General features: G+C 39.1%; 1 protein-coding gene across 12 annotated transcripts in view; it reads left to right on the plus strand.

Annotated features, from left to right (window-relative positions):
- The window catches only part of STAU2 (staufen double-stranded RNA binding protein 2), a 175,771-nt gene that overhangs the window by 89,663 nt on the left and 61,063 nt on the right, over positions 1-25,045 (plus strand). For 8 of the 12 annotated variants that reach the window (XM_075141641.1, XM_075141645.1, XM_075141642.1 and 5 more), the window contains 2 exons: positions 2,524-2,831; positions 21,489-21,602. In XM_075141641.1, the coding sequence (XP_074997742.1) occupies positions 2,524-2,831; positions 21,489-21,602 (422 nt within the window). Of the gene's footprint in view, positions 1-2,523; positions 2,832-6,931; positions 7,077-21,488; positions 21,603-25,045 lie in introns of those variants that run through there. The other 4 variants (XM_075141648.1, XM_075141647.1, XM_075141649.1 and 1 more) reach the window with 2 other exon arrangements.

Raw genomic sequence — 25,045 nt, forward strand, 5'->3', positions numbered from 1 at the left:
TATTTTAACATTTAGAAAGCTTAGTAATCTGGAAGTACTCCAAACCATTGTTCCAGACAGCAGTTAGATATTTGGGTGGATCATGTAAAAACAGTGAAACGGCTGAGAAAGCATGTAAAATGTTTGTTTTAAGTAATATTACATCAATGGAACAGACATCTGCAGCATTGGACTTGGTTTTAAACGTCTTTAAACTTTTTTTAAGTTAACTTTGTACCAGGTTTTTCTAAAATTGATTGGGGGGGGCTAATGTCATATTATTTCTAAACATGTATGGTGTTTTACCTTTTGTTCAATTTTCATTTCTGTTTCTCAGATGTTTGTAGGAAACCACATTTACAATGGGCAGGTCTTAGGAGGTGGTGAACACCTGCCCCACTCAGTATTATTGTTGCTGTTTGGTTTTGTAACCTAACGTCAACTATCAATATCCGTATTATCTATTTTAATATTCATTCGTGCTATCTCTTGTATAAGATTATTTTAAAATACAAGCAGGTCTTGGAGATTATAGCCTCAGAAAAAGGGTATAGAATCGCTCTATCACGTAGTGATTATGCACTATAAAATAATGCTGCGTGTTTACACAGTTGTTGTTGTCTGTAAGGTTATATTCTAAATTGTCCCAAATGGAGAAAAAGAAATTTTAGGGACCCTGTCCTCCATCTTTCCCAGTAGCATTGTCTGGAATTTTATGTTTAGCTCTAGAGTTCAGTGCAGGGTCTGCAGGCTTTGGAGCCAGTTATAAGACTGGGTAAAACGCCTTTAAAGTTAGAGTTCAGCCAGGCTCCCCAGCCCCACGAAGGTAGGTGGGGAGAGCGATCAGGTGATTAACAGACACGTCTTTGTGAATGGTATAAGCTGATGTTCCAGCTTTCTGAAAGCAATATTAATTTAAAAGCCAAATGTGTGAGTAAATCGATTAAAAGATTCACCTGTAAGTAGTTTGCTGAGTCAGCAGTGAGGAAGTTCGATTTTCACCATGTAGTTGAAAATGATGATATTAATTACTGGTAATATTTTTTGAGTCTTCTCCTTGTGGTGGACATTTTATTTAAAAATACCACTTGCACTACTAGGATTAGAGGAATCCTTTCTAGGTAACTGGAAATGAATTTTCTTCTCTTCTTTGAATTTATTCTACATTCTGAGATGAATTTAATATGTACTGCAAATGAATTAAGCATTGAACCCTTCGATTTCTCTTGGGATTACTAAATCAGTTAACAAACAGGTTTATCATCCCTAGAATGAAATGCCATATGGCTCAGGTTCACCCCGTGTTATTTTCATATATAACCTAGAAGATTAAAGTATGCTATTAATATGAAATTACAATTTCAAGCTCATTTTTCAATTTATTAATAATAAGAAAGAGGTTTTCCTCTTATATCAGCAAACTGGGTACTCATGTTTCCAACAAATGCTTCATTGTGTACGAAAACTAGCAAACTTCAGCCTTAATTCTGCACATTTCCGTGCACAGGAATATCAGCAAAACTGATCAAGTATGTACTCCTGTTTTCAAGCAGGTTTAGGGTTGAGATATTGTTTAAAAGTATATTAAAAATTTTCAAATGTAGACAAATTATCCCTAATTTACATGTCACTGGAAATATTTAAAAGTAATTCACATAAATAAATTGAGATCTTTTTAATGTTTACCCTAACTCCTGTAGATATTAATGGTGACATGTACATGCTTTCCTTGTCCAGTATAAATGTTGTCCAAGGCAAGTAGCAATTTGCAAACTATAGGATACCATATATGCAGCTAAATAAATAAATAAATAAATTCCTCTTCATTGAAGAGCGGTCAGTCACATAAGAGTCATTAGCACAGTAACAATGTGGCTGCAGGGCAATTTAAGGTTATTTAAGCACAGGCTGCCGTTTTAATTCAGCAAAGACTTTAAGCCAGCACTTGAGGCAGTGCTGCTACCGCAAGAAGCTGTCCTGCCCTTTTGCCTCCCACAGCTCGTTCTCATGAGCATCGCTGCGTGGTCCTACAGGTGCTGGTGCTGGCACAAGCAACAGAGCAGCTGGAGACTACAAACAGCAGCTGTAGGTGGGAGAGGAAAGAACTACTTCTGGTGGCGACAGTGCTGAACATAAGCTAGTTTAAATTATTTGTGGAATAACAGCCTAAATTATTGAATCAGGTAGGAGGCAGGAGATTGTAGTGAAACAGCGATTGTGCTACTATTTTGAAGTAGCAGTTGTTCCTCGTGGTTTGTAGATCCCCAAACCTTATTTGTTCGTGTTCTGTATTCTGTGCTCGCCACAGTTTTAAAGTCCAAACCTGGACTTCTTAAAAAGAGTGGGGGGAGAGGAAGAAGAGGGGCACTTCAGGTCTGCTTTGTTTCTAAATAAATTATGCGATTTCGTTTACAGTTACTGTGGATAAAAAGTACCGCTTTTAAATGCTTACTTTGTTTTCCACTGCAAAGTATGTTAATGAAAATAGTCTACATGTCAAACCCATTCTAGAGTAATGAGAATGATCTTTGCTTTTACTTTCAGCACCAAAGGGAATACTCCATCTCTCTCCTGATGTTTATCAAGAGATGGAAGCAAGCCGCAACAAATCAGCCCCTGGTACCACCGTAAGCTATTTGTCATCCAAAGAAATGAGCCAGACTTCTAGCTCTTTCTTCAGCATATCTCCTACAACAAATAGCACAGCTACGATTGCCAGGGAACTTCTCATGAATGGAACGTCCCCAACTGCCGAAGCCATAGGTCTAAAAGGAATATCTCCTGCTTCCCCCTGTTCTGCAGTGCAGCCTTCAAAACAGCTGGAGTATTTGGCAAGGATTCAAGGCTTTCAGGTATGGGAGGGGGAAAATGAAGCTCTTCAGCCAGAATCATAGCATTACCATCAAGGTTTCACTCTTGCCCTCATGAATGTGGGCATGCATGTAACTTATCTTGTAAAATTAGCTGGTGTCCAAGGCAGTTTCTGGGTCCAGGAGATACAACCCTGCACCAATATACATGTCCCTCCTTCTCTTTTTTGTTCTTTTCTTCCATTCACCTTACTGCAGGCCATCTTTCTCTTCTTTGTTTATTCTCCTTAAATAATTACAGGCTTAAATTATGCTTTTTACTTGCACTTCTTTGAGAGTCTTCACCTCTTGGCATTAGAAGCTTTACATACTGCTCCGGTGTTGGTTTCTCTCTTCGACTCTGATCCAGAAGGTAGTGACGCACCACCTTAACTTTGCGTTTGTCTTCTGGGTCGGGTCGTTAAAGCCGTTGCTCTGCTTCCCACCCTGCACCTCTTAGTTGTAACCTGTAGAACAATGTTATGATCAGAAGGTGCAGCCTAGGAGCAGACCTGCTGTCAGAGCAATGCAGAATGTTTTTGACATCACAGTCAATGCTAGAGAATGTAAGATGTACTGCGCTGGGTCAGCGCATGAGTCCTTCAGCACTGATAACCTGTATCCAGCAATGGCCAATACCCTACCTTTCATAGGACAGTGACAGCCTCTGTAGTACATCCAGTCATTTCTGCAGTGTGGAAGATGGGAAAAGGAAGCCTCTTCCCGATCACCATTACCTGCAAAATTACATGCATATGTGGATTGTAGCTCATTTTACTGTGTTGCACCATCGGACGATAGGACCAGCTATGTAGAAATATTCTTTTTCCTGTTGTAGGTTTTTGTTTTGGGTTTTTTTTTTCCTTTTCACAGTTGTGAATTTGTTTCATTTAAAAAGTTGGTTTCATATGTTCTAGCATATGTAATTTGATCATGTAACTAAATTCTGGAAATGGGAGGTTTCTGTTAGAATTTTTGCATGCCTGATAATGATTTTTTTCATCAAAGCCCATGTAATTTACAAAGTATGCCGTTGTTGGAAGTGATTCAAAAGAGGCTGCTAGAAATTGAGAAATAGTGTCAGATGTTCTGCTGGCATAAGCAGCATAGTTAAATTACATTTGCCTACATCAGATATCACCAGTTGTGGATTTGACCTAACGCTGTTTCTGTCTAAAATGTACATTCAGCTTTCTTTTGGTCTTCATTTTTAAAAAGTCATTTTTGATTCATTAGTTTGAATGTCTCTTAATGCACGAGACGGTAAAAGCCTAAGCCTCACCGTAGTAGAGTTAAGCTGCTAACTGGAATTCAGTTTTCCTGAGTTCTATTTGTTACCTGCCTGCAGTAGAAACAGATGAATTCCGATGAAAAGAAATTCAATCCGTGAAGTTTTCACTGCTCGCTTTCACATCTTGTCAGATTGCTTGTGTCTACTAGTAACACTTTATTTTCATAGAACCGATGCACAATTTATGTTACTGTTTTGATTCCTACTTGCCTACAGTATGTGGTTACTGTAAAATGATTAGTTGTGTTTGTCCTGGTTTTTTTCATGCTTTGATTCTAGTTGCTTATGTAGAAATTGTTTTTAAAGGGTCTTACCTTGAGCCAAAAAATATAATCCGTTTCATCCATAAACTAGACTACTACTTTTTACTTGGCCCTGATACAAACCAAGGAGTTTGGTAAAGAATCTCGATTATTAACATCTATCCGCTGTGTATGTAACTGATGGTTTTACATCACCTTAGCATGCTTTTTAACACCTCGCTTGAATGAGCCTGGTATTGATGTGAAACTCTGCCACTGCTGGGTGGCTGAGCCGAGGTGGAGCAGTGAACAGAATCTCTGTGGGAAATGGCTCAGTGGCCTGTCAGGTGCATATCGCAGGTCTCTTCACCATTTCAGCCTAGAAAGCTCTTTGTGTTTAAGAGTTTAAAAGCCGATTTCTTTAGAGGTTAACTTTCTCAGGCATATTTACTAAGTAGAAAACTACTGCAGTTGCAAACAGCTAGCTTGTTTCATGTTTCCTGAATGACCCAAAATGATTTTTAAATTGTTAGCATGTATTTGTATTCCGGTCCGGATGATAACCATAGTTTTGTCTTTCATTGAAGAACGTATACATTCTGTTCTGTTACAATGTATTTTTGAATTTTTAAAAAAATCAATAAATACTCATATGATGTTTCATTTGTAAATGTAAAAAAATGTTATTTGCTTATTTGAATGGTTTTTTTGAACTTCTTTAGCTGCAGGGGACACGTCTTTAAAATGTGGTTATTTAATTTAAATTCTTCTGAACTGTTTGTGTATGATCTCAGCCATGTTCTATTGTAAGCCCTTAATATTAAGAGTTATTGGGACCAATGTATGGAAAAGTACTAAAAATTACATTTTTATGTTTTATGGCTTATTATTCTAAAGATATTTGTAATTGGTAAGCAGCAGCTCAGTGTCACTGAAAAACAGGTGTTTAGCTTGGATACTTTCAAGGCTCAGGCTTCAAATTACCAGTGATAATTAAACACAAGTACTTCAAGCAAGCCTTTACAAACTCTGAATAAAGCATTTTTAGTGCTTGCTTCATATTTGTGAATACGATCTACCAGTTAATTGTTTTGCAGACTTTGCCCGGAGATTGTTTAAAGGAAAATTCAGCTTTGGTAAAATTGTTATTTTTAAGTGACTATGTGGTATTTTGGCCATTGTTTTGTAACCAGATTAGGAAAGTTACAGTTATTTTTGCTGACCGTTTAAGTGCAGTAAATTGTTCAGAGAGTTTGTTTAAATGGAAACATTTAGAGAAGCTGTTTACACATGAATAATTTGAGCCTCCAGTTGTTACTGAGGCAGAACACAAGTTGCAGGTAGTCCAGTAGGAAATTCTGCTGGGAGTTTCCATGAAGCAAAGATCATAAAATTTAAAAAGCCATGATTGAGTGCCCATAGTCAGTCCCAGTGCCTGGCTGCAGCCATACTTGGCTTGCTGCATTGGCAGGACTTAGAGATCTTAACTTTTTCTTTGTAGTGGCTATGTAATAAAACCTCACACAGGATATCGTTTCTATGTGATGTATTGCTTTGATTGCAATAGTTACACAATTTTTTTTTTTTTTTTTTTGCCCCTCCGCATTTGTTTAGTGGTTAACTCTTCCATTTTATACATTGATAGATTTAAATGTTTTATTGTTGGGCATTTCTAAATGTTTCTCATTTCCCCAAGCAGTAGCGAAGGCATACGTTTCTGAGGGACTGCACACACAGGAGAAGTCCTGCTGGATGCTCTAGAATCAGGTTTACTTGTGGTCCCTACATTTCAGCGCATGGTTTTGGCAAAGGTGGGACTAAACTAACTTTCCACACTTTGTACGAGGGTTGACACTGAACTCAAACCTTTCCCTACAGTGGCTTTAAACAAAACAAACACTCGTTTTGCTTTGTTGGAGGTTGGATTTGGAAATCAATCTAAGAGTGCTTGGATCTCAGTACTGAGATATATATGTGAGGAAAATTTCAGGGAAATTCAACCCCTGGTGAATTTCAAGGGAGGAGCTGTAGTTTTGGTCTGATCTGTATGTAATTGCAAATTTCTTGGAGCAGGTCAAACTTTAAAAAGCACCTAAATACCATTTTCAAAATTGTCACAGGTGCTATGGATGCTAATAGCAAGTCATTTAGAGGTGTAAAATCATCTAAAAAGCTAGATGCTTCTTGGGATTTTCATAATCACCTGTGCAGATGAGGTACCTGGCTTCCAGTTCACTTGTAAGCCTGGGCACTCTACATAGTGTTTTGCAAATTTGGGCTGTTGCCCTACGCTGTGAACTCATTGCTGAAGCCAGTCATACCTTTGAGACTTCTGCCCTGTACTGTGTTGTCTGATGCAGACATGTCCTCACGTGCTGTGGGTTGTCATCCTGGTGTGGTTGATAACGGCACTTTCCTCGGTGTCTGCTCACCGCTTTCGCTGAAGGATGTAGTCACTGACAGGAAGAGCAAAAAGGGGGCAAGTCTGGCTTCTTCGGACGCGGTGTAGTATGTGAAGCAGCCCTTGGTCGTAGCGTAGGCCGTGCTGTGACCCTTTCCTGGTCTCTCAGATTTAGCTGTGGCGGCTAGCGAGTGCAGCACCGCAGAACTGGTGCCTGGCTTCCCAAGTGAAGGACGGTGGGTGACCTTTGCATCCATCCCACCTGAGTTTGTGAAGGTTTGTGAATCCCAGCCCTGCTTTTACCTGAGGTCTCTTTCTCTTTGACCAATATTAAGTTCGCTGTCAGAACTTATTGACAGTGTTTATGATAGTTAAAGAGTTCTCGGTCCTTTTAATGATGAAGAGTTTGGGCCTGAAACCCTTTCTCCAGCAAACCTCCTAGACACAGTCATGAAAATCAGATTTGAGTTCAGTGGAAATTTTTAGTACAAAAGGAATGAGTGAGGCATTCAGGGTTAAGCCTGAAGAAAATAATTGAAATATAAATTATCATCATCACAACTTTTGCATCCTGAAATTTGATGCAATTGCCTTTATCGTCCTTCATTAACATTTTGTGTCCAAGTATGCCAACTCATTGACGATGGCTGAAATAACAATTTCAATTCAAAAGTTCTTTTCCAAAGCAGGTCACAATTAAGAAAAATTGCTTACTTAGTTAACTCAAAATTCACTGGCTTCACTAGATGGAAGCAGCTTTCCTTTCGTTAGTTGTTCTTCATTACATGACCCAGTGAAATATGGATACTTAATTTGCAAGAGCTCCCTGGGAGTCTTGATATTAGCCATTTCCCTTCTTCCTTACCTCTGAAGCTGTTTTTTACCTCAGTAAAAGCAACATCTTATTCCTTTTCAGTCTATCTTTTTCTCTTCCCACAGCAAGCAGGACTTTTTTCAATTGAAGTTTCATCGGTCTTTGCCAGCACACCAAGATATTTCTTTTTGGTGACCTTCAGTATAACTTAAGACTGGAAAAACAAGGCCAGATCATTTACTTGTACAAATTGTTGTATCTCTGAAGGCAACAGAGTGACACAGCAGTTATGGACAGCAGCCCAACAGGGCTGCACTTCAAAATTTTCCATAAACTTGTCACATTCACAAAAAAAGCCATGATAAACAAGAAGGAGAAGGCGGCTACAGCAAGACATTTACCAGTCTTTTGAGCTCTTGCAGAACACAAATCTCTGAATTAGCTTTGAAAATTGCAAGAATTCATTGGTACGGATTGCATGGTTAGGGAGAAAAACAAGCAGGAAAAAACCCCCAAGCATTCCCCATTGACTTCAGATTCAAATAGCTACAGTAAAGGGAATTATGAGACTTTTTATTGTTCTGGTGAGTGAAGTAAGGTGAAAGCATTCTGAGAAATGCTCAGTATCGCATCTCATTCTCAGCAGAATGTCCCTGCTGAGGAGGCTGATGGGAAGAAATGAAAACAGATTAACAAGAATGCTATGACGGAGGTGAAAGCTTCAACAGAGGGCTTTGAATCAGCACGTTAAAATGAAGTTTCCATGGTTTCCCAGAAAATCAGTGGGCATTTCCTGTCTCTGCGGCTCTGATGGACTGTAGACTACCTTCCCATCCCAAATGTCCTGTCTCAGTTTTTACAACAGACAATCTTCATTTTTTTGTTGTTGTTTTCATTTCCATTCCTCTCTCAGGAGAAAGCAGCAACTTCTCTTTGCTTCTTTCAGCCTTTCTCGTGGCTCACTGCTTTGCGTAAAGTGGCCCCCCACTATGTCATTCACCTCCACTCTTCCTCAGTAGTTATCTACTGAGCCTACACTACAGAAGTTGTAGTTAGAAGTTTAATAGTTTTGTGGTGATTGTGTTCAAGTGATCATTTATTTAGGGGTGAGATGGAGCTGAGCTGTGGTAAACTGGACAAAACCCAAACCACCTCTTATGAGTCATAAATGGCTGACGTGATTTTCCATAGATTCCCTCAAATCACTTTAGAGAAGAAAAAAAAAAAAGTAAAATTTTACTGTGTTTTGAGGGGAAGGGTTCTATGTACTGGATCTATTATAATGAATGATGATACTGTTCTGTCCTTGAATGCGTCAGCTGCAGAAAGGTTTGTGGCCGGTGTCAGCTTAGGACTGGAATCCCAGCAAATAAGCTAGTTCTGGGGAGTACAAAAGTTTCATCACTTGTTCAAATTAGAAAAACCAAACAATAATTAAAGGAAGCTTTTGAAATTATAACATCAGGCTTCCTGGCATCATTAATGTAAAACGGATTTGAAGGCTATGTCAGCAAACTTGTTTTTATATAAATGCTTCTTTGAAGAAGATCTTATCTCCAAAAATGAGGAAGAATTAGGATACTAAAAAATGAAAATGTTTGTAGAATAATGTTAGAGAATACTTTTGAAATAAGGCTGTTAAAGAAAATATTGCTTCATCCACATTTGGGGTCAACCCCCCCCTATAATTCTATGTATATGACTGTATATGACTGTGCATCTAGACCCCCCTCCAAGGCATTGGAGACTTCTTTCCCAGCAGGATTGACCAGACTGCAAATATTAATGAAATTGTTCTGAAAGGGTAGTGTACCATCAGGCCCAGGGGGAACTGTGATCAGCTGATTCACCTTCATGTTAACACTCAAAGGGCAGTGGGAATTTATATTTAAAAATAAGTATTCATGAAACCCCTTGAAGTAGGTCAAGAGTGCCTGTGTTGCCGTGTATTATCAATACCTGCTTCTGCAAAACAAGCTGTGGAATTGGGCTTTTGGTTCCTGTCCTGGTGCCTTGGGTTGTAGTCAAGTTCACTAGCACTGCTCATTGGTCACGTCGGTTTCTGTAAAATGACGTGTGGAGTGATGTTGTGCTCTGTCATCACTGAAAGTATTGAAATCTGGCCTTTTGCAGAAGGGTATTATCTTCCTGTGTGTTTGTACTATGCCATGCTCAGTGGCCAGTACAATAATCTCAACAGCAATGTTTGTCTCTTACCCACAGGGAGTATAAACACCTGTAGAAATGGTCAACAAAGTCCTCATTATCTCAGTTTCCATCTTTTCTGGATACTTTTTTTTTCCTAATGTGAAGTTTGCATTTTCACCAATTATCAAACTATTGCCTGATGTTCAAATTACTACAGACTTTTGTTGTGGATTAACCCTGGTAGGCAGCTTAAGCCCCACATAGCTGCTTCGTCACTCCCCCGTAGTGGGATGAGGGAAAGGGCAAGAGTGAGAAAACTCGTGGGTTGAGATAAAGACAAAAGCTGCATGTGCAAGCAAAGCAAAATATGGCAGGCAGGTGTTCAGCCATCTCCAGGAAAGCAGGGCTTCATCATGCATAATGGTTACTTGGGAAGACAGGCACCATAACTCTGAACATCCCCACTTCCTCCTTCTTTTCCCCTGCTTTTATTGCTGAGCAGGATGTCATATGGTGTGGGATATCCCTTTGGTCAGTTGGGGTCAGCTGTCCCAGCTGTCTCCCCTCACAACTTCTTGCCCACCCCCAGCCTCCTCGCTGGGTGTGAGAAGCAGAAAAGGTGTGCAGATGCTGTGTAAGCGCTGCTCAGCAATAGCTAAAACATAGGTGTGCTAACAGTGCTCTTTTGGTCACAAATCCAAAACATAGCACCATACAAGCTGCTCTGAAGAAAATTAACTCCATCCCAGCCAAAACCAGTATATTCTCCACCCTTATTCCATAACATTTACATCATGCTCAGGTCCCATACTAGCCAGTAGATCCTCATTAACCACCCGGCCCTTGCCGTCCTTTGATATATACACAGATATCATTCCCTTAGTCTATGGACCACCCCTTTAAAAAGTCCACAGATGTCCACTGTATTCATTTAGTCCATGACTTGGGCTCCATCTGTTGTGGTAGTTGCTCAGGACAGGAGAGGTGGTGTGCTGTGTGGAGTTATTTGGCACCAAAGGCAGCTCAGGTGGGTTCACTGCTGCACTTTCATTACTTCTTGTGAGGCTTGTCCTCAGTTGGTTTAGGTGGTTCCTGCTTATAGTACTTCATAGAAAATGTAACTCAAATCATGGGTCAACAACAATTAAGAGGTATATCCGTTACAATCTCCACCCCTGGTATGTTTGGACCAGGTTATAGGGTTTAACACTGTAATGCTTCCCTTGCCCCTGCTCCAACATGGGCTTGTCCTCAGGCCATGGTCCCTTAGGAGTGTACCTGCTCCAGTGTGACCTTACACATGGGCCACAGTTCCTTCAGGGGTGTACCTGCTCTGGCATGGACTACTCCACGGCCACATATGCTTCTGGATGTTCCTGCTCCACCGTGGACTTATTCACGGTCACAGTCCCCTGGACTTGAGTTCCAGCCTGCCCGGTACAGCAGCACAGGAGCAGCAGCAATGCCCTGGCCGTGGGCCAGCCCATTGCTGTTATCAGCGTGTTCCCAGGCAGAGCAGAACAGGACGAGACGGAGTACAGGAAACAGCAGGACAGCAAAAAGCGGCCACGAACGAGTACTAGACTAATATACAGCAAAGCAAGCAAGCCCCATGGCAAGCACAGGAGCCTGCCAATTAGTAGCTAAACAGCTATAAATTTGGTCTAGCATACTCTGATCAAATCTGTCATTATCTTGAACCTCTCATATCCCGCATCAGGTGCCAGAAAGCACGGGGGTTATCCCCAGCAGGGAGCTCAGCCCCACCCAGCCGCTCGCTCACCCTGCCCAGTGGGATGGGGGAAAGGAACAGTAAAAGTGAGAAAACTCGTGGGTTGAGATAAAGGCAGTTTAATAGGTAAAGCAAAAGCTGCACACGCAAGCAAAGCAAACCAAGAAATTCCCTCACTACTTCCCGTCGGCAGGCAGGTGTTCAGCCATCTCCAGGAAAGCAGGGCTCCATCACGCCTAACGGTTACTTGGGAAGACAAAATGCCACCTGAATGTCCCCCCCTTCCTTCTTCTTCCCCCAGCTCTATATGCTGAGCACGATGTCGTATGGTATGGAATATCCCTTTGGTCAGTTGGGGTCAGCTGTCGCAGCTGTGTCCCCTCCCAGCTTCTTGCCTAGCCCCAGCCTACTCGCTGGTGGAGTGGGGTGAGAAGCAGAAAAGGCCTTGTTGCTGTATGAGCACTGCTAACAACACTGTTTTGATCAAAAATCCAAAATGTAGCACCATACAAGCTGCTATGAAGAAAATTAGCTCTATCCTAGCCAAAACCAGTACCGCTTTCTACACTTCACTGGCACAACTTTCCAGTTGTGTACCACTGGGCAGAAGTCAGGAAATAGGAGAACTCCTTTTATCCGTGTGAACTTACCGTCTTTGTGCTCTGAAGAAAACTTACACTTTTTTATCAGGTTATTTGCTACAAAGCTTCCCCATTTATTCAAGACAGCTGCTATTTTTGTTGTAAAGGTAATACAGATTAACAGGGAAAGAAGTTTCCTCCAAGCAAGGCAGTGGGTCAGTCAGGATTTTATTGATAATTTTAGTGGCATCTGTGATTTGCACAACCTGTTAACTGAGAGTCCTTACCTGGCTGTCAGAAACCTGCAGGTGTCCTACTACACTGAAAATCAACTTGAAATCAAATGGCTATGTTCTGTAGGTAAGGGCTTCAAGGTCTCCAAACCCTAATTCATACATGACTAGCCAAAAGTAAGGAAATATGTTGGGAATGTGAAATAGAGGGAGAGATAAAACAGAAGAAACTGATAGCAAGAATTGTTCTTGAGAGAGTTTCATGTAAAAATCAAAGCACCTGGACTTCATTGCGTTCTGTTTTATACGGTTTCTTCATCAACTAACTTCAGAGAGAAGGTAGGCAGTACCACAGTTGATGGCAGTGACCCAGAGTAGATCTATGAGAAGTGGTTTTATTAGTTTCCATTTACTTCAGAAATGTTTCTGCTGACTATAGACCATCTAGTCCATATTACCCTATTTTTGACCTCAAAGGAAGTCAAAATAGTGGTAGTCATTCAGCAAAAAAATAAACATAAGAATCATTCTCATGTCAGTTTCTATAAGGAAAGATACGTAAGTTTCGAAACCTAGCATATTCATTCACAGAGCATAATATTTGCAGGAGGTAGTATTTGTTGCAGGAGGAATATTTCAGAATTAATTTAAGAGCGTGCAGGATTAGGAAATCAAATGCAAATCTAGCTACAAGGGGCAGAAAATTTTCTGACACGAGGTCTTCAACTACCTGGCTTCTAGCTAGAAATCTGTCTAAACTAGCTTTCTTCTATTCTAGCCATCGTTACCGCTCTCCCTCTTACAAGGAAGAAAGCCCTTTACTCAAGTGCTGCTGAAGTTTTGCTCTTCTTGCCTCCAGAAACAGCCAGGTGCTTCTTTTTTGTTTCAGTTTCTAAAAGGAAAGAAGGTAAATGGAGAATAACTGGCTAATGGCATTGCCTGGGTCCCCAGGTGTGGTGTGGATGTCACCTTGGTAACATTTTCGCTTTTCTCCTCGGCATCTTGCAAATAATCATTAGAATCCTCCCACGTATCCCTGCACGTAACTTGGTCCATGGAAAAAATGTGAATTATATTTTCATAACCAATTTTAGAATTTAGGGGGTTTACGTATGAGAAAGTTTAAAAGCTGTCAGGACCTCTCAAAATACTGCAGCCAGCACTAAACACGCTGGGCTGTGTTCCCTGCCAAAATCTTTCTAAGTAAATCCTAACGTGACTTGATAACTTAGCTACGGACCTTGGCTTGGAATACAGCCAAAACTTTGAAAGACTGGAAGTTTCAGCTGGCAAAAATGTGAAGGTGCGATGGTGAATTCATAGCAGACTGGGGTTTAGCTTTAATTATAATGAGGGAACTCAGCTCTCAAGCAAAAACCCTTAAAGAGAGAAGCAACAAGAAAAGGTGAAGAAGGAGAAAAGAGACAAATTGCAGTTTATTCCTCTCACTGTGACTTGAAGCTGAGGCTTTCAGAGGCTTTTTTGGCTGTCGTCTCCTTCAGTCTTGTTCAGAATTGGGAGCACAATGAAGCAGGATAATTTTCAGAAGTGAAATGATTGTTTCTTGTTTTAATTAAAGAAGGGTGGGTCTTTCCACATACTGCCCTGTATTTAGGTTAGTGCACAAAACCAGTGTCGGTATCAGCATTAGACTTTTCAGCAAACTCAGGCAGCGGGTTTTGTACTCGCAGTTTCACAGTGATCCTGTTCCCTCTTTAATGCAGCGTTTGGGGCTTTCACATGCAGTTTGTAAACAGAGAATAGTTAATACTTGCTTCACAACCTTCATAATGAAAAAGAGTGTACGTGAAAACGTATTTCCGTCGATACTTTTGCTAGAAAGTGATTTTAAACCGAACTATTTTCTCTCTCCAAACTAACCAAGTTGCTCTCTCCTTTTATTCAGTTGTTCAGGATGATACCCAAGACACAGGTTCCTCCACAAATGCTCCATACCATGCTTGCCCTCTGTGTACTTTCTTAGCAGAACACAAACTCCCTCACCTTCCTCCTTTTTTTTAGGCCATGTGATGAAAACAGGAGATCCCAGGGTTGCCAGTTTTTCCTATTTCCGTTGACTATGAATTATAAAATTAATTTCAACTCCTCTCCCTGAAAATACAGTATTTACCTGATTAATTATGGGTGAATGGATCAGGGGCAGACAAGTTGTTGCTGCAAAAACCATGTCAGGTGTAACTTACATGTTTTTGCAGTGCTTTGCAGTGTTCTAATTTATGAATATTTTTTTTTTTAATCATGTTTTTCTTATTCATTTTTTGGGGGGAAGATTGTATTCAGCGTTTTAGATCACTGTAGTTAAACTGCTCTCTACTGTGTCTACAAAATAATACGTATCTTAGTTACAGAATAGAGGAAGGGAACAGGGTAGCAAGGTACTCTTCAACATTAGTGTGACTTTTTATAGAAAGCCATGTCCTGATTTCAGCTTCCCCACCAGACAAACAGGTCTTTTTGCACACTTGAATGCCAGCCACTGAAAATACGGTTGTTTGCTTTGCATGTGCTCCACAGAAACACTGTCTTTATAAATACATACCTGGGTTAAGGTTTAACAGATGCAAGGTAAACAGTAAGCACCTTACTGTACTTATTATCCTGTACGCTGCTGCGACAGCCGCGGTGTTAGCTAATTTTCACTTTATTAGAACCAAACATCACATCCAGAGGCAGGACGGAGCTGGGTCTCCCTTGCCTGACTGAGCATAATATATGGCCAAACTTTCCAGATCTCCTGCATCACCGAAACGGGAGCTCTGAATTCAGAGGATAACTAAATAGCATGAAAAAAAGGACGTACAAGCTTCTTTGGCTCAGATGATAAAGTTAGTTTGCATTTAGCAGATATTTTATATATTCTCTTTGGGAACTGTATCAAGTAAGCTTTTTCACCCTTATTTGTACTTCACATGTTTTTATAGATGTCAAGTGTCTGCCTTACTGTAGTCAGGAACGTAAAATACTACCGCAGTAACCTGTGACAATGCCTTTAGTCAGCTTGTTGTCACCTATTTACAGTACAGTAATGGCTTGTTTCTTAGTCTAAACCCTAGGACTGTATTTTAATGAAGATTTAAGACTACGATACAGCTGCTGTTCAAACCCTGTAAGAGAGGAGCACGTTGGAATAGCGCAAGATTTACTGCTGAACTGTCAGTCTTTAAGCTACCGAGTGTCTTTACCCTTCCGAGCAGTAGCTGCGGTGGAAACTTTGCCCACTGCTGTGAAGCAGACACAGCGATTAATGAACCTGAGGCGCGCTAATCAAACATATGTTTTCTTGACACAATGATTGTGTTATATATCACATCCGAATGTACAGGCCTTTATCTTTCCTTAATGATCTAGCAAGGGGGCTTTTTTAAATGTGGGTGTTTTTCATGCACTCCTTAGATTTGTTCCACAGGGGGTGACCATTAAAAACATCTGACGGGCATGCAGTTAGCCAGCTCCCTGCTGAGATTAGTAAAATACTATATTTAGTAATCGCACTACATCAAGGAACTCCAGCATTGCAGGAAACAGTTTGATTCAACGCTTTTTTTCTGATTTTTTGAAATTTTTTTTATTGTATGTTTTATTTTTTCATCTGGGACAATTTTTTTCATCTCAGTCTTGTTTTTTGTATCTATGCTTCAACTTTTTGTAAACGACTTTGTTCATACAACAGGATTTTTTCCCCAATTTTGGGGGATTTTTACTGTACTCCTGTTCTACTCTCACAAATACAATATATGGAATTGTAAAGCAGGTAGTAAGAATGCAAAGTGGTGTTTGGAATCTCTCATGCTGCTCCATGTCTGAAGAGACTAATCTATTATTTGTTAGGAAAGCTCTATGGATAATACAATACGCTTTCAAGTACTAGAACACTATACTGTGAAAGCTCCTAATATTGGCTTTGAGAAAATGGTTGAAGTGACAAGTATATTTAATTTATTTTTGCGCCAGGAGTATTTCTTCACCAATAAATACGCATGAAACAGAGTTTGACCTCAAACAAACAGGATTGTTTAATTTTTTTTTGGTAGATGACATGACTAACAGTAGATGACAACAGAAAAAGGAAGATAAAAGACCAATATGGAAAACACAAGCATTTCACCAGGAAGCTAAAGGCAAAAAAATGTTTCATGAGACTCTTGTCCAAGTCAAAATTACTATTTTAACATCTGATTTTTGAGCCCATTCTGGTTTGCTTGTCACTGTAAATCCAGAGCAACCTATGTAAAATCCTGGAAATTATTCTGTAGATTCAGGACTAAATTAGGTGCTTTCTCTTTAAGGGGCAGATTTAAAGGAATACCATCCTTTGTTCTAACAAAATAGTCCTGGCTTGTCAATCCAGAAGATTTGTGCATTGCTGAACATAATGGCATTTTATTACCTAGTTTATTTCTGTCTAGCATTCTAAGACTCCTGCTGATGCTTTGACTCAGAGTAGTTTTTGGTTTGGAAACATGAACTCCAATGTCACAGATGACTTCTTTCTTTTGGTAATTCATATTATTTTTTTAAGTTAATAAATGTTCAAGAAAGAAAGTGTTTGGCCAGACAGAAGTTGTGTTTCAAACTGTGAACATCTAAGCACCAGTGTGTGAAAATAGTAGCCTTTATTTTTGCTTCTCTCAGTCTCTTGTTAATGCACAGTTAGCTCGTTTCTAACAGTAGTTTAGTATATTATCATTAAACTTAACTGCTATGTAGTAATATAACAGGTCTCTCACCTTCCTCAGTTGTGAATCAGTGAATCACAGCCCTTGTTCATCAAAAAGGACGGGTGCTCAAATGCACAAGTGCCCACTGACGTCCAGGAGACTACCCGTGCTTGAAGTTAGGGACACTGTCTTTACAGAATACTTCATGCAGATTAACTATGGCCATTATCTGAAATTGCATATTGATCCAGTGTCTAGCTTATTGCAAGACAAATCATGCAATATTTTTACAGTTTCTACCAGAACATAGTAAAGGGTATTATAGTAAAGCTAGATTCAAGAGATGTCTTTGTATAAATATGAAAGAAATGGGAAAATGGGAAATTCCTGCATTTGGAGCAGCATTATGATAAAAGTAACCTTAACTGTAATTTCTTATGAATTTTTATACAGTGTAATTTAGTTTTTCATTTGTAAAATAACATAGAAGGTTGAGAATTTTGGCTATGCCATTCCACATTCAGTTGTAACATTGTAAACATTCATCTTCCTTTATGTGAAGCTATAAATGTCCATCAAAATATCTGCATCTCTTCAGTAATTTAAAATATTAAAAACAAGGGCCAAATTTCAACATAGTTGTCAAATGGTTTCAGACCTTCGCATACATTTCTATATACATACGCCCGTTAGCAGTACCCCTCCATACATACTCATTCCATACAGCTTGCTCTTGGCTGAAGCAATCTGTGAAAAGGATATACAGTTGCATCTCCTGAGAATATCGAACATGAAAGCATACACGTATGAGTAAATTCATGGCATGTACTTGTGGAAAAAATTACTTCTAGAATTTATTTCATTATTTTGATGCCCGGGATGCACTTTGCGTTTTACATGCGGAGGTTTCGTGCCCTGCCCCCACAGAGCAGTGGAGTGCTGCGCTTGGGATTCCTGAGCTGGTTACACATGATTTATCTCAGGTACTCCACGTGTGTAGTTACCTAGGAGAAAAGCTAGCAGTGCTGTATGCTTTTTCCAATAAATGAGCAGGCTCATTTATAGTTATTGCCAGGATCTTCTTGTTGTGGCAGTGCTTTGTGCTGTGTGGACGTACCTTGGAGGAGAATTACATGTGAATCACTCGTAATAGTCTGAGGCTGGAGTCTTGTATTTTACTCAGAAACTTGCACAACCCTTACTACAGACATCATATGCTGGCCATTATTTTCTAACCAGATCCTAATGCTGTTCTATAAAATCTCTGCTTATATGTTACCCCAGTGAAACATCCTGAATTTTAATGAGTGAAATTTCATTGCTGTTTAATCCTTAAAATGCACGGAGCTAATTTGTGAGTGTCCCTTAATTACAAAAAATTGAAGCCTGAAAATTAGGTCTGGACATAGATAGAAATTATTTTCACAAGTCTTTTGTTTTTACCTCCATAATATATGGAAAGGGAAAATGACAAATTGTGGTTAGGCCAGAGGCCTTAATGAGGGGTTATAGTCCCAGCGCTGCCGTTCACTCCTGCCAGTGCCGAGTGAATTTGGATGAGTCATTTAAGGTCTGCCCACAAAGCGTCCTTACCTGCCTGACAGAGTTATTGCCAAGGTGAGCTGCGGTTAAGCACTCTTGACTCTTAAGGCACTGAGGAACTTAGAAAAGTATTGTCGTCGTGAATCTCAGTAACGGCTGCGTAATCACCGTTGGAGCACTTGGCCAGCCCTCCCTCGCCACTCCTTGGTCGCAGATACTGAATCAAGTATTCGCTGTGCCTTCACGTTCCCCTGCCTTAGATGATAATGATATTCTTAAACCAGTTTTATAGACATTCAGGTTTCTCCCATGCTTAGTCATAATAGCATGGACGTAGAAACAGAAACATTTGCAACGTAATGCTGGCTGAAAACCTGGAAGCATCTGCTGCTATTCAGACTATTTGATAACTATTCAACTACCATTTCTTTCTGAGTGCCTATTTTGGACATTCTGCTCAAATAGGTAAATGCCTAGCACTCTTGGTTGACAAAAAACCCCAAACTTTGGATCATAGATCAAATTTGAAGAAGAAAGTGATAAAATAGAGAGTTTGAGAACGTAGCAGCTGGACTGATAAATAACAAAACAGGATTACTGGGAAATTGCACATACGCATGCCAAATGTAGAAGAAATCTGAGTGTTTCTGCTGACGGCACAAATCTGTAGACTAGAGAGATTTGATGGAAGGACAAAGTTTTATTCTGTCCCCCATTCAAAGTCCAGTCTTTTGTTTTTTATATCACTGTTCATATCATTAACATAGAAAGTGTTTGTTTTGGTTCAGCTGAAGAGCTTCAACAGGGCAAGAGATAATTAGAGGACTGTTGTCTAAGAAATTACAAAGTAGTGGCCTTGATACATCCGCATGAGGCCAGAAATGCATCATGAAATTCCTTCAGGAAAGTTAAGCCTAGAAAGATACCAAAATTCTGAATTTATTGCAATTTCAATGTGAGACTCTAAAGGGGGTGTGGATCAAATCTGCTATTGCAGATAACAGTGTCATGTAATACTAATCATCATTTTTCCTCTGGATATCTCCTCTTCTTTCAGCTTGTTAACCTTGCTTAATTCCAGTGGACGTTAGTGAAGTGTAACCTTATTCATACTATTCTCATTAAAAATAAGGCTACAAACATGCTGTGCAGTTCAGAAAGTGCCATTTTTTCATTTCTCCATATGTGCTGTAAGACATGTACTTTTCGCAGTCACCAGATTTTGCCCCTTTTACTATGTCATATTTGCAGTACAGAATTATCCCCTTGAGCTTTTCTGCCCCATTTCTCCGCATCGCATTCCCACAACACGTACTCAGCAGAAAATCTAGCTTGCAACCAAATACCACAGTTGTGGAAGCTTGATAAGTCCTTGTCATAACAGTAGTCCCTGACATTTAAAGAACTTCAGTTTATATTTGCAAGCCAAATTTCATACCTTCATACCTCTTTCGATTAATCAAAGTTAAACCATTGTATATGTGAAGGGGCCTCTTGTGGTTTCTAAGTAAGTAGTATGGCTTTTCTGGCAGAGAGCCACAAGCAATTTAGTAGGCACATATTGTGGGGGTTGAGAGAGGAAGAGAGACGGGGATAATCCAGAAAGCTTTAAGAAGGGCTGAGTGAAATCAATATTTCTATACACAGTACAAGAATTTTGCGTTCTGTATCTTACTTTTGGCCGCAGCAAAACTGTTTTGATGTGTTGTCAGCAAAGTAATTCTGAAATATAGCACCGACTTGGTTTTCCTCTCACTCAGCCGGTTTTGCACTGGTTTTGCTTCAGCTGAAGTATTCCCAATTTGCACCTGTGGCAAAGAAGTGTTAGGCACAGGGGATTTAATACGCACAGTGTACAATTAAGTATCGTATACGTCACTAAATCATTTCCGCAGGAATAAACCTAATATGGTTCCTAGCTGTCTTCAGAAATAATAAAGTTTAATTTTGTAGCCTAAATGTCAAGATGAGGCTTTATCATGTAACTTTTGCCTGAGAGCTATACAGCTGTAAATAGATACTAACATAAAAGGTCTGTCTCCAGCAGAGCTGATCTCTCTTTCCATTTCTGACAGGGGTCACATAGCCAATGTAAATTACCACCATAAACTAAATTCCACCTCTCCTGTAGGACAAAGTGCTTCATCTGCCTGTCTAGAAGCCAGGAGCTATGCAGAGAACTGTAATATTTCAACAATTCAGCATGAGTGGCAACCTGTTCTTAATAATGGAACACTGGCAACATTTAACTTAATTTTGTCTCAACATATTGAAATCCATCCTTTCTTTAGGGGATTTAAGAACTGTCTGAAGGGAACTTGAAGACAAGGAGAATAATTCAAGTAGAAGCACTATCTTCCTCTGTATTTCATGCAAGATTCAGGTTCAACATGCACTTCTTGAGATCAGTAGGGAATGAGTTACTTTTAGAAAAGGATAGCCTAGACATCTCAAGAAGAATGTGAATTCTTCTCCATTTTATCTGTCATTTTTATTTAATTACAAAATCAAATTCAAATACACCACATTACCTAGCCATGTCAAAAAAGTTAGTGGATTTTAATAGAAATGGCATTACAATTGAAAAATTAAAACTATTATTGCCAAGTTTTTGGAGGTATAATGATTTGCACGGATGTTTTATAACTAGCTTCAAAATGCTGTTAAAAATGACATCTAGACTGGAAACTATACCTTGAAACTAGGTTCTTATAATCGTTTAGATACAACATCTTGAATTCAGTCTCAAAGGTCTCAGAAACTGAAGAACACAGCACTTTAAAAACTATCCAACAGACATATCACAGAAAATTTGGCCCCAGTTCAGTATGTGACTACCTAGGATATTTTACCCACTCCTTGTTTTATATTAAAGATGAATTCAATGTAAATGTTTGGAATTCTTCTTACAAACTTGTTGAAAAGGGACAGTATTTTAGCATGACTCCCTTGTACAAACCTGGTGTTTAGCAGATTACGTATGTTATTCTGTTATAGGTACACTACAGTGATAGACAAAATGGCAAAGAGTGTATGACCTGTTTGACACTGTCTCCTGTGCAGATGACTTTCCAAGGTATCGGAAGCTCCATTGAAGCCAGCCATGACCAGGTATAATACCTTCACCCCACACTCTTGTAATTTTATTAATATCTGGTAAGGCCAGAATGTCAGCATTAGTAAATTTTAAATTTCGACACATCTTGTAATTTTCGTATGGCATGTTCTTGTCACTGGGATTTGCCTATCTTGCCATAGTAAAATCCTGATCAAATCTAAAGAGTCACCCAAAAAGGAGACAAAACTAGGTTGCCTTTTATATATTTTTAAGACATATTAGGAAAGCCTGAAGAGCTTGCTTTGGTTTCAAAGTCAGATGTAAGGTTTCTGCAAAGGTTTTGTTTAATTCTATGTATGTATCAGGTCTTGTCTGTCCTATTTTTACTAGAAGATTATGGGTAGCTGGAAAAGCAGAGAGATGAAGCCATCATCTCTAGCCATCATCTGTCACAAGAAACTGGCATTTCAGAGGGGAAAGGGATTTTTAATCAGACTGTGTAAAACTCCCATTTTGTTTGGCTGTTGTTAAAACGTTTAATTCAATCTCCTGGCAAAAAGCCAGGAGAAAAAAAAAGTCTCAGTGTTAATCACTCATCACCCTGCTGCTTCAGATGGGAACTGAGGGGGACTTCCATTCTAGTCGTCTTGTCCTCCAACACTCTTATGTATAAAAGCAAGACAAGACTTTGATACTCCAAAGGTTTTAAAAGCAAAAAGGAAACAAGTAGAAGAAAACTTTAAACCAAACCTTGCACCTTTCAGATCTTCAGTAGATTGGAAAAAATACTGGCTTTATTTGCCTTCACAGGCCATCTTTAAATTGTACTGTGTTCGCATTTACCATACATTTTATCAGACTCTATGTAAGATTCTCTAAGGAAAAAGGAAAAGTCACCTTAAGAATTATCAGAATTAGTTACTTTTGGGGAAGAGGTTCAGGCACTCCTAGCCATATTTTTGGTTGGTGGGGTTTTTTTATTGGAAGTTTCTAAGTTAGTTGTTAACATAACCTAAGCCCATTAGTTATTTACGTGGTAACACGAGGATACTTCCTGTTCTTAAGTGTTTGGTGTTTCACAGTAATGGAGAGCTGTGGTAAGTCAGAACGTACTTCGACAGACGTAATCCATTCAGTTCTCATTTCATCCAGCAACTTGTTTATGCTGTTCTAAAGTTGCTCCGTTTTACTTTCAGTAAAGATCGCCTTTTAAAATTTAGTTATAACTCAAATACAATATTTAGACATTTCAATGAATTTAAGGTGGTCCCTGTCAATTTGGCAACAACTACATTCTGGGCTACCAGCCAGCTTGGCCTTTGTCTTAGCATTTATTTAGGCTAGAGTATGATATGTAAACTGAAAAAAGACTTCGTAAGCAAAAAGCACATTTAAGCCATCTGAATAATTATATATTTAAGAAGACATGTAAATGAAAAAATGTTATTAAGCCTGCAAAATCAAGCACCTAGAAATTAGGAAATTCCAGATTATGTGCAGCATTAGTTTGATCCCAAGTGTACCCATTCAGTGCTCCAAACAGGACATTCTTTTGGGAGGAAAAAAAAATGCATAAAATCACATAGATAAAGATTGTATCGTAGCATGTGCACAAATGGGTAGAATTAAGTTTGCTTGGGCCATTATGTAGCTAGAATTTCCTAATCTTGCTTCAATTTGAAGTTTAAAAAACGTTCATCGTTAGTTTTAGTTATGTAATTTTCCACAGGGCTCTTAAAAAGGAAAGAAAAATGTTTTGTCATTGCATGATGGGGTGGTTGTTGCATATTGCAAAGATTTCATCTGAGCTGAGAGCAAAAGAAAATAATCATCTAAAAGCCAAGTGCCAACCAGTGGGTCACAAAATCCATCATCCACATACTGGACAGGATTCACAAATTTCTGCTCATCCCCTTCTTTCCACTTTCTGGGGAAAGAGATGCTACTGACTGCTTGTGGTTGATAAGGGGCGTGGCAGGACTGGATTAAAGCATTATTTGCTATCACCTAAATAAATAGACAAAACGGAATCATTAGCAAACAAACAGAAAACACATCAGGTGTTTGTCAGGCGCTGGAATTAATTAATTAATGACAAAATTAGAGCTCTTAATGGACTAACTAAAAAAAAAGATCCTCTTTTATTACTTTTCCTGTGTGATTGGTATGATTTTGCTTGTTTTTCTACAATTCCCTCACAGCAGGTTTATTTGATACCGTTATTATTCTTATAAAAGTAGGAGACAGAACTGCTGTACCTTTGTTAAGCTGAATTATCCACATTTTAAAGTTTCAAATGAAGTAAGTGCAAGATAGCCATATACTATAAAACTTAAATTCTAGAAACTCTTCTTTAGCTTCTGTCATCTGTTACTTTTAAATCATTTCTTTTGGATTGTATGGTAATTAGGATGGACTAGTCACCTGAAAGCCTGTGATTTCAATGGAGGAATGTTGATTTGTGTCAGCTATGAGGCCTGACGTAGTTTGACTTCAGGACCTGTCTGTGTCTGTGTTTATAAAGATAATTTTTCTCATGTTCATTCTAAAATATAGATTTTATAATTTCTAGTTTTTTTAATGGAAAACTTTCTGAATGAGACTCTGGAATAGTTTCTTTATGGGAAAGTGGTGGAATCTGTTGTGTGAGAATATCTAACAAAAAAGCTGTATACCAGATCTGTCACTATATTGTGGCAGAAAAACCACAGCTGCCCACATACCTTGATCAAAAAAAGAAACAGAAATGAAAAAAAAAAAAAAAAGAAGAACAGATTCCCAATGGCATCTCCAGCACTATAGTCTACCTTTTAGATTGGACTTGTCTTTTGTAATATATCTCTCTACTCACATCCAGTGGGAGATTTGTTACCCAGCAGATACTAGTGTGGTTACAAACCTACATAAGTATATTATCTTGCATTTTCAAATATGCCAAGACTTGACACGGCAGTTTTTCAAGTCACTTGCTCTTTTCCTATACTCCGTAGGGAGTTTTCATTCTTCAGATTGGTTTAGCTTGTGATTTTAATGAGTTTAAATTTTTTCCCCACATACTTCGTTTGAGCAATTTCAGATTAAAATAAACATTTCATACTGGTACCCTAATTAGTGTGTATTTCAAATGTCTGATTAACAAGGCATATCTCATTTGGTCATGAAGCAGTATTGTGGAAGCAATTGCTGGTCTTTCATTTTTCTTTTGGCAAACAGTAAAAAAGGGGAACATTCCTAAAGTACCACTGCAGTCTAGCCTGCCCCATGTTTGGTTGGCTTTCGCATTCAGGTATGCCAACCTCTTTAGTAGAAATTTAATGGGGTTTAGAATATTTTTTTCCTGAATTATTTCTTTTTCTATTTTCTATTTCCCTGTATCTGACTATAACTATCAATTTCTCTTTCCTTAATGGCCACTGTTCTTTGGGTTTTTTCAGTAGAATTTAGCTACAAGGAGCTTTTAGTTAAAATGGTCACCACTTTCTAGTGGCTTTCTCAA

This window comes from Calonectris borealis, chromosome 2, assembly GCF_964195595.1.
Source record: "Calonectris borealis chromosome 2, bCalBor7.hap1.2, whole genome shotgun sequence".
NCBI lineage: Eukaryota > Metazoa > Chordata > Aves > Procellariiformes > Procellariidae > Calonectris > Calonectris borealis.